This window comes from Cucurbita pepo, chromosome LG20, assembly GCF_002806865.2.
Source record: "Cucurbita pepo subsp. pepo cultivar mu-cu-16 chromosome LG20, ASM280686v2, whole genome shotgun sequence".
Taxonomy (NCBI): Eukaryota; Viridiplantae; Streptophyta; class Magnoliopsida; order Cucurbitales; family Cucurbitaceae; genus Cucurbita; species Cucurbita pepo.
In genome coordinates, this window is record NC_036657.1 from 148831 (window position 1) to 158693 (window position 9863).

General features: G+C 39.2%; 3 protein-coding genes across 4 annotated transcripts; 2 read left to right on the forward strand and 1 right to left on the reverse strand.

Annotated features, from left to right (window-relative positions):
- Position 1: 1 nt before the first annotated feature.
- LOC111782924 (microtubule-associated protein RP/EB family member 1B-like) lies at positions 2 to 4046 on the reverse strand. 2 transcript variants are annotated; one of them, XM_023663775.1, is made up of 8 exons: positions 3835 to 4046; positions 1765 to 1833; positions 1563 to 1649; positions 1195 to 1301; positions 964 to 1097; positions 818 to 891; positions 530 to 643; positions 2 to 396 (listed from the first exon to the last, which is right to left on the reverse strand). In XM_023663775.1, exons 2-8 carry the CDS (start codon positions 1804 to 1806, stop codon positions 274 to 276), a joined length of 681 nt encoding a protein of 226 aa, XP_023519543.1. In that variant the 5' UTR covers positions 1807 to 1833; positions 3835 to 4046; the 3' UTR covers positions 2 to 273. The 2 variants fall into 2 exon arrangements, with proteins under 2 accessions (XP_023519543.1, XP_023519542.1); XM_023663774.1 differs by lacking the exon at positions 3835 to 4046 and adding an exon at positions 2462 to 3034.
- On the forward strand, positions 3124 to 6707 carry LOC111782926 (pectinesterase 3-like). Its single transcript, XM_023663776.1, has 2 exons — positions 3124 to 3786; positions 5810 to 6707. The coding sequence occupies exon 2, from the start codon at positions 5813 to 5815 to the stop codon at positions 6536 to 6538; it is 726 nt and encodes a 241-aa protein (XP_023519544.1). The 5' UTR covers positions 3124 to 3786; positions 5810 to 5812; the 3' UTR covers positions 6539 to 6707.
- LOC111783482 (pectinesterase 3-like) lies at positions 3790 to 4515 on the forward strand. The gene has a single exon (XM_023664412.1). It carries the CDS (start codon positions 3790 to 3792, stop codon positions 4513 to 4515), a length of 726 nt encoding a protein of 241 aa, XP_023520180.1.
- Positions 6708 to 9863: the final 3156 nt, after the last annotated feature.

The following is a 9863-nucleotide window of genomic DNA, read 5'->3' on the forward strand; positions in this document are numbered from 1 at the left end:
GCATCGACAAAGCTGGACAAACTTAGTATAAATCTTAAGACTGCGACAGTTTCTCGAACAATAAAAAGAATTTAAGGCAAGCTAATGGTTTGAGCATATCTGTTGTTATTAAAAACCCAATGGTCGAAGTCCAGCTAACAATCATACAAGGAATTTTTTACGTCTTCATTTGATTTGAGATGATAAGTGATGGATGGAGATGAGTGTGATGGGTAAGGGATTGCTTGGCAATGCTCCAGCTTTTTGTTGCTCAATTTGAAGCTTCACACAAATTCACTCCTCATTTTCATCTTCAGCGTCAGTCCTCTTCGATTGGTATATGTACTCTTGAGCCTCAGCGAGTGCCGACTCCTTCGCGTCTGCTGCGTACAGAATCATCTTGATTGCTGCTGCCATCTGCATCAAACGTACAATTATCAACCGTACAATTATGAACCATACCATTATCAATGTCCTCTTCAAAGTTAGAGGTCTGGCAAAGTATTCATTCATGCTCCACCCATTCTCCATATATCCATGCATCTCTTACCGGGAGATCTTCTAATTCAGGCATCTGACAAAAGATTTCTATGTCCCTTAATTTTGCAAAGTAGAAGTCCCTTTCTTTTTCCAAAACATCTACGGACATTTTCAGATCCGTAATCTGTTCACAAAAAAAAAAGGCAACATAATGAGTAACAACTTGTAAGAGAGAGGGGGAGTCAAAATAATAGTTACATAACATCAATTTGGAGGACAAAGGGGAAGCAAAATGCCAGAGCCGTCCTTCAACAAAGAACAACGCAGAAATTAGCAGCGACATTATTTTGCAGCCTACCTCCTTGGACAAAGCTTGGATTTCTCCAGAAGAATTTGCCCCACCCGTTGCACCGTTCTTCCCTGGCTTGGATCCTGGATCGACATGCCACCAAATAGCTTAATATATGGCTCATTACTAGAACTCTTACTTAGCATAAGACTTACTTAGTTCAACTGGATCACCAGAGCCAGGGCTATGCATATTATTTGTTTGCAGTGATTTAGCAACCTTCTGGCAACCCTTCATCGTCAGTCCACCCTTTCCGCCCTTACATCGTCTCTCCACAGGATTATAGTTCCTGTCAAGACATTCAAGGAAAAGTCGATGACAAAATCGAAGGAAGGCACTGGTTTATAGTCGATACTCAAAAGAAAAAAATGATAAATTTAGCATACTCATTCATTATGCCACCATTAACTGAATCACAGTAGCGTTTCAGCCATTGCAAGAATTCCAAGTTATCCAGAGGTCTACTTTTTACAAGCCTGTTGACTTCAATGTGCTGCCACAAATAACATCAGCATTCAGTAAACCATGTAAAGGAATGAACATCCTTCTAACTATCAATCACAAGACATTAGGCTTTAAAACAACAGTTGTGTAAGGCCCCATCCATTTCACCAAGTATGCTGCTTAGGAAGAATGAAAAATGATATCAACATATGTCCAGCATGACGTCATCTAGGCCTCGACGACCAAAACAACCACTGCCAACTTCACATATTAAGAGCAGGGATATTAAGCAGACTATTTGGTTACATACCTTTTCAATTTTCAATTTATTGAATACCTCCTGCAGAACCTTGTAATTCTGGATCATATCGTATTCAGTTTTCGCATCGAAATTGACCTTTTTATACCATCCAAGGCAGATAAGTCAGTATCATACAGTTGCCATTAATTATTCTCACAATCTGAAGAAGATGAAAATTATAAATAAAACTAGATACAAGTCATTAAGTAACCTTATGCATTGGGACAGCTCCTGGGTAGGTCATATCAATCATCTGACACTGCACAGCCCCGGATGCAGCCTAGGCAGAACGACAAACATGGGAAAAGGGATACCAACAATTTATAATGGATGCCATGGAAAGATAACAGAGTGAGAACCAGGATAAACAGAAAAACTTCAACAGTGATTTTCCTAGCAATGAAATCAATATCATATAATAAACAAATGACCCGCTGCATGTAACTCAACAAAAGAATTTTCTCAAGATGAGAGACCTATTCAATGAATTTCGCATCGCTAAATTGATCTTCAAACAGTCTTCAAATACGAGTATGTATTGCGTCCAAAATCAGTGGAATGCAAAAGGATAATTATGACCCATCTTTCCATGAGGAAAGGAAAGACAACAAAATTACTCCCAATCAAAAATCCAAATCACTATCCTGAAATAGAGCAATTGTTAGAAAATGCTTCGCGGTATTGATTCCGTTTTTCCAAGCATTTCTACAAAACGACGTGCATACCCACCAGATACGAACATTGTACCATCATGAACAATGGATAATCACAAAGAAAGAAAATGAAGAAATTAGAAAACGAAGCCTCCCTTTGTCCAAGAGGAACGAAGAAAAAGAAAACCCAGTTCAGACATTACAAAACAAACATTTCCCAAGGAAGAAAACGAATGAGAAAGAGAGGAAAAAAACCTCTTCAATGCGAGAGAGATTGAGCTGAAGACAATTGTTGATCCATGTCAAAATCTCATTCCTACCGACAAAATAAGCGCTGTCCATCATTCCAATATTGGAAGCCATATTCGGAAGGCAGTTCCCAGAAAACCCAAATCATAAGCAGGGGAAAGAAACAGATGGAAAGAGAGGAAACAGAGAGAAGAAGACAAATGAAGGGGAAGAGAAGGCCGGCAATAAGGAGGAAGCCGCATCCGGGCGTATATTAAGGGGGAAACCATGCTTTAAACAACTTTTAAATAACCCATTTCGAAACGGAAGGTGCAATTGAACGGTGGGGGGAATTGACTGTTCCAAACCGATAACCAAATTAGCGTTACACAAACCAAACTACACTCCCCTAATTCATTCTTTTAAATTAACATCCTTTTTCTTCATTAAGCTGGGATCTGATTTTCAACGAATTAAGGAATAATTAGTTTTCCCAAAAAAGAAAGAATCCCATCTAATTACATCAATCAATCAAATTAACCCATTAAATATTAAAATGAAAAAGGAAAACACTGAACACAATGAACACTTCAGTTTTTTTCTTTTTTATTTTTTCCCTTGCCACCGACCACCGACAAAAAAAAATAATGTATATTACCTGTTTCTATTTAATTCTATTATTTTGCTATAAAAATTGTCTTATAAATTATAAATTTAAACGCAGTAAATAAGAGATTACTCATCTTTGAGAATATAATGTTCGTTAATTCATTGGTTAACTATGGAAGAAGTTTGTATCTTTTAATAAAGAGGGAAAAGAGATGCCTTTGAAAAGAAATGTTGTTGTATCAAAAGTTATTCTTTTATATGGTCCATAGGAGAAAAATTAATGTGGTGCACAACTCCCCTTTTATTGGAATTAATTCAAAATATGTAAAAAGAACAAAAAAAAAAAAAACTTGAAAAATTAATGGAATGGAAAGGATAAAGAAACAATTAATGAGCAATGGGTGTGGTGAGGTTGGTATGCCATTTAATGTTTTCCCCCCTTGAAAAAACACAAATCAACTATTTTTTTTTTATATTATATCTAATAAAAGATTCAATTATAAATTTGGCTCTATGATTTTAGAAGTTAGAATTCCAATTTTGTTAAATATACATATACATTTATGGATAGAAATAAATCAAATCCCACGTAGTGGAATAAATGAAAACGGTGGGTTTGACTTTGACTTTGGCTACCCTTTCCCCTTCCCCTTCCCCTTCCCAGAAGGATTCAGATTGCATAATTTCTCCAGATTTCAACAAAACAAACACGCATCAATTCCATTTTTTCTTTCAAAACCGAAATCATGGATCAAATCAATGCCCTCAAAGGCTATGGCAAAGTGACTCACCTCGAACTCCAACTCGAAGATCAGCTCCCGCCGCCGTCCAAACCAAACTTCAAAATCCCCAACCACAAATCTCTCCGCCTCACCATCGCCATCTCCGCCCTCGTCCTGACCACTCTCCTCATCGGATTGATCATCGCAGCCTCCATCTACAACTCCACCGGCAAGAAATCGCCCAATTCGGCCGACGCAATCAACATCGTCTGCAACGTAACTCGTTACCCTAATTCCTGCTTCACCTCCATAATTTCTCTCAATTCCTCTCCTGAACCCGATCCCGAACTAATTTTGAAGCTCTCTCTCCAAGTTTCCCTCAACGAACTCTCCAATCTGTCACGGTCGCTGAAAACCTTAACCGCCAACGGCGGAGGAGAAGCTTTGAAGGACTGCGAGAGCCAAATCGAAGACGCAATAAGCCTGGTCAATGACTCTACAGCAGAAATGGAATCCGGCGCCGGCGAGAAGACGTTGACGGAGAGTAAGATCGGCAACATTCAGACGTGGATGAGCAGTGCGATGACGGACCAGCAGAGTTGCTTGGACGGACTGGAGGAGATGGATTCGACGTCGTTTCGGGAGGTGAAGACGAGGATGAGAAAGTCCAACGAATACGTGAGCAACTGCTTGGCCATTGTCGCTAATATCCACGTCATTCTTGAGAAATTTGAAATGCCACTTCACTAAATCAATATTAAGTTGGATCATGTCAATACGCTATTTTTCTTTTTATTTTTTAAATAAAAAAATTTGTTTTCTTGTTGGTACTTGGAACTTTTAGTGTTTTGAATATTGATGATTGTTGTTTGTATTTACTTGAAAAGATGTGAGACTGTGACAATTGTTAGTTACATTATATTTATGATTTTTTAGCCTATCACGATCAAACCTACAAATTAGTGACATTAAATAATTTTCAATTATGCTTTATTTATTTCGAATAAAAATATATAATATTTTAAAATTAACCACTTTTTATCACCTTTTCAATTAAAGGAAAAAAAATGAGGGGTAAAATTGTTGCATAGAATAGAATAGATACACCTCCACTATTATATAGAAAAAGCACATAAAACTAGAAATATGTGGATACAACATAGAACGACCACTTTTCTCTCTCAGCGGTTGGTTCGTAATGCAAAGATGAAGCTCAGTTTCATAGTACAAATCAGCGAGGGAGAAAAATCATGTCGAAAGATTTAACTTCAAGAACAAGAGAACTTGAAACGTTATTAACTAAACATTCTCAATTGAGAAGATGTTTAACCATTTCAAAGTCAATACCCATGGAATCGAGCTGCTTCCATAGCCTCTCACTTAGATCATCTACCTCCCTCTGCAATTTCTTTATGTAATCACACGTCTCCTTCAAAATCTCCGCCGTTGATACCTGCAAGCATTTGTAATAGGTTAAAGCAGTACTAAATTCAATAAAACGCTTATAAGATTATTAAGAAAGGAGTGGAGGTATATACGGTGGAGGTGTGGAGCGTAGGGTTGAGTTGAGGGAGCAAGGTTTGCAATTTGGAGAGAAGATTTCGAAGTTGGTCGTCGCGTAATGTGGAGGAAGCCATGAGTGAAGCAAAGAAAAGAAAGGGGTGGAAGGAGGGAGGGAAAGAGTGAGGGCTTAAAAAGGGGAGGGTGTGTTTGAGAAGTTGCAATCAGGGCTGGCCCATTCTCTTACACACAAACAGTAGAAATGCCCACAATCAAAGCCCATCCGCCTACGACAAACCAACACCTGTCGTTTCCACCAGAAGATCCCTTCCACCACGGTCTCAGCTTTGCTGGGACAAATGAACGCAGCTTCTTCCCCTATGTCGTTCCACTGCCGCCCACAGGTCCTTTTGGATCCATGCCTCTTCTAAAAAACCAAACAAAACGAACCACTCATTTTTATTCATAAAACTAACTACCCTCCTTCAAATCCTTTTAAATNAAACAAACACGCATCAATTCCATTTTTTCTTTCAAAACCGAAATCATGGATCAAATCAATGCCCTCAAAGGCTATGGCAAAGTGACTCACCTCGAACTCCAACTCGAAGATCAGCTCCCGCCGCCGTCCAAACCAAACTTCAAAATCCCCAACCACAAATCTCTCCGCCTCACCATCGCCATCTCCGCCCTCGTCCTGACCACTCTCCTCATCGGATTGATCATCGCAGCCTCCATCTACAACTCCACCGGCAAGAAATCGCCCAATTCGGCCGACGCAATCAACATCGTCTGCAACGTAACTCGTTACCCTAATTCCTGCTTCACCTCCATAATTTCTCTCAATTCCTCTCCTGAACCCGATCCCGAACTAATTTTGAAGCTCTCTCTCCAAGTTTCCCTCAACGAACTCTCCAATCTGTCACGGTCGCTGAAAACCTTAACCGCCAACGGCGGAGGAGAAGCTTTGAAGGACTGCGAGAGCCAAATCGAAGACGCAATAAGCCTGGTCAATGACTCTACAGCAGAAATGGAATCCGGCGCCGGCGAGAAGACGTTGACGGAGAGTAAGATCGGCAACATTCAGACGTGGATGAGCAGTGCGATGACGGACCAGCAGAGTTGCTTGGACGGACTGGAGGAGATGGATTCGACGTCGTTTCGGGAGGTGAAGACGAGGATGAGAAAGTCCAACGAATACGTGAGCAACTGCTTGGCCATTGTCGCTAATATCCACGTCATTCTTGAGAAATTTGAAATGCCACTTCACTAAATCAATATTAAGTTGGATCATGTCAATACGCTATTTTTCTTTTTATTTTTTAAATAAAAAAATTTGTTTTCTTGTTGGTACTTGGAACTTTTAGTGTTTTGAATATTGATGATTGTTGTTTGTATTTACTTGAAAAGATGTGAGACTGTGACAATTGTTAGTTACATTATATTTATGATTTTTTAGCCTATCACGATCAAACCTACAAATTAGTGACATTAAATAATTTTCAATTATGCTTTATTTATTTCGAATAAAAATATATAATATTTTAAAATTAACCACTTTTTATCACCTTTTCAATTAAAGGAAAAAAAATGAGGGGTAAAATTGTTGCATAGAATAGAATAGATACACCTCCACTATTATATAGAAAAAGCACATAAAACTAGAAATATGTGGATACAACATAGAACGACCACTTTTCTCTCTCAGCGGTTGGTTCGTAATGCAAAGATGAAGCTCAGTTTCATAGTACAAATCAGCGAGGGAGAAAAATCATGTCGAAAGATTTAACTTCAAGAACAAGAGAACTTGAAACGTTATTAACTAAACATTCTCAATTGAGAAGATGTTTAACCATTTCAAAGTCAATACCCATGGAATCGAGCTGCTTCCATAGCCTCTCACTTAGATCATCTACCTCCCTCTGCAATTTCTTTATGTAATCACACGTCTCCTTCAAAATCTCCGCCGTTGATACCTGCAAGCATTTGTAATAGGTTAAAGCAGTACTAAATTCAATAAAACGCTTATAAGATTATTAAGAAAGGAGTGGAGGTATATACGGTGGAGGTGTGGAGCGTAGGGTTGAGTTGAGGGAGCAAGGTTTGCAATTTGGAGAGAAGATTTCGAAGTTGGTCGTCGCGTAATGTGGAGGAAGCCATGAGTGAAGCAAAGAAAAGAAAGGGGTGGAAGGAGGGAGGGAAAGAGTGAGGGCTTAAAAAGGGGAGGGTGTGTTTGAGAAGTTGCAATCAGGGCTGGCCCATTCTCTTACACACAAACAGTAGAAATGCCCACAATCAAAGCCCATCCGCCTACGACAAACCAACACCTGTCGTTTCCACCAGAAGATCCCTTCCACCACGGTCTCAGCTTTGCTGGGACAAATGAACGCAGCTTCTTCCCCTATGTCGTTCCACTGCCGCCCACAGGTCCTTTTGGATCCATGCCTCTTCTAAAAAACCAAACAAAACGAACCACTCATTTTTATTCATAAAACTAACTACCCTCCTTCAAATCCTTTTAAATTATGTGCCCATTTCAGCGACAAATCAAACAACCATTCTCCATTACAAACACACAGACAACGTTGGTGTGAATAATTCTTAATTATAATGTTGTCTGCCCAAGAACACACCCTCTTAAAACCCTAATCATCTTTGTTTTTATTCAATTAATGATAAGGCTTTTTTGTGGGCAGATTTATGTGTGTGTTTTGAAGAACGGTACAAAAAACCAAGTGTCAGAAAAGAAAAGGCGCAGCATGAAGCACATAAAGTGATGGGTTTAGGCTAAGGGTTATTAGAGTTCCTTCAAATCCCAAATCCCATACCAAATCTTTCAACCAAATCCTATCCCTTTGAATGGTCACTTCCCCTCTACTCCCACCACCTTTTTCTCCTTGTATTTGTATAGTGTATCGCCAAAATCTAGTTTTCATGGGATTCCTCTTCATTCGAGTTACTTACTTGAAGGTCATTGTTGTGATCGGTTGTAGAACATGAGCTTGATTGTTTAGCTCGAGATTATTGGCCTTAAATTCTCGAATTAATATTTTCCGTTGCCAATCTTGTACCTTTTTTTGTACACATTAGTCTACTACCTACTTCGGATAGCCACTGGGAAAGCATTAGGAGTTAAGAAAGTATTAAATTATTGTAGGGAAGAGAGCATCTAAGATTAAAAAAAGAAGGAATAAAAAAGTAGATTGGAAAGAGAACGACCAATTAAACACATCTATTTCTCTTAAATGGTTTAAAATGGAATGGAGCCGAGAAAATAAGAAATACACAATATTTTTAAAGGACAAACAATGAATGGGGATAAATATTTTTTTATTTATTTAGTGATTGTGATTTTGTTTGGTTGTGTGGCATGTGACGACACTAAAACCAATTTAGTACTATATTTATGTACATATTGGTCCATGCCTATTATAGTTAGGCATGCCTATATTTCATTTCATTCTTACAATGCAAACATAGTTTTAATGTTTTTATTAATAAAATCATGCTTCAACAGAACTATCAATAATGTAAAATTCATTAATTAATTGCATATTTCACTTACATTGGATCTGTATGTAAATCCAATAAGGTGTTTCGATGTTTTGCCCTAATTTTGAGGGTAGGCTACCCCACAAACTGAACTCAAAGGGACGGGCCTCCTCTAGAGTCAACCCCCCCATTAATGTAATGTCAAACACCTTCAAATCTTTTGTCGTTTTTTTTTTAAAAAATAAAAATATAAATAACAATTAATGATAATAATAAGCAAAGGAATACTAATTTATCTTAATATATACAGACAACAACAGTTGTCAGTTGTTGAGGAAATAATGAAATTACAAGAATCTCCCTCCCTCCCTCCTTTTCTCTCTATGCTCCCCCACCCCCCACCTAGCTCAGTTGAATTGATTCGAGTCACTTTCTGTAAATGAGTTTCAACGACATTGAAATCTTTCTTAATGTAAAGATACTTAAAAAAAAAAAAAACTGGGTAATGAGAGAAGGTGAAAGTGTAAAAGAGATCTCTACATGCTAGGGAGGGGCAAGGGAGGGGCAAGGGAGGGGCCAGGGCCAGGGCATGTAGTTTAGAAAGTCGGATAGAGGGAGGGCGGGGGTGGGTTAACGAGCTGTGCAGCACCCACGTCACATGAGAGTCACCGCTACAGCTTCAGGTGGGGTCTTTCACCCCATAGGTACGCCCCCACCGCCCTTTTGTCCACGGGGGGAGGGGAAGAGCAGGAGCACTGCAACCCCAGTTTTCCTTTTTCTTTTCCTTCTCGCCTCCTCGGTGCTGCTAATCAACCACCTCACTCAATGCCAATATTTCAGTCACATAAGTAATGTAATGTAGGAGGCCCAATGGCTACTGCCCGACATTGGCAGTATCCGAAGGTCAAGGAATGACAATAAAGCAACTTTGAGTTGCCCTTGCCCGACATTGGCATTCACAGCTTTCACTGTATGGTTAAAATATTGGATACAAAGTCTACGGGGAATATATTTCTATATCCATAATCTACATCATATGATGAGAGAAGGGAATGGGATCATGGTGATACTAGTTGCACAGGCCCCCCCCCCCCCCCCCCCCCCCC

Coding starts and splice junctions, on each gene's coding strand:
- LOC111783482 (XM_023664412.1), top strand. CDS start 3,790: ATGGATCAAATCAATGCCCTCAAAGGCTATGGCAAAGTGACTCACCTC.
- LOC111782924 (XM_023663774.1), bottom strand. CDS start 2,569: ATGGCTTCCAATATTGGAATGATGGACAGCGCTTATTTTGTCGGTAGG. Junction 1,834..2,461: donor ATCTCTCTCGCATTGAAGAG/GTTTTTTTCCTC, acceptor CGTTCTGCCTAG/GCTGCATCCGGGGCTGTGCA. Junction 1,302..1,562: donor ATAAATTGAAAATTGAAAAG/GTATGTAACCAA, acceptor TATTTGTGGCAG/CACATTGAAGTCAACAGGCT.
- LOC111782926 (XM_023663776.1), top strand. CDS start 5,813: ATGGATCAAATCAATGCCCTCAAAGGCTATGGCAAAGTGACTCACCTC.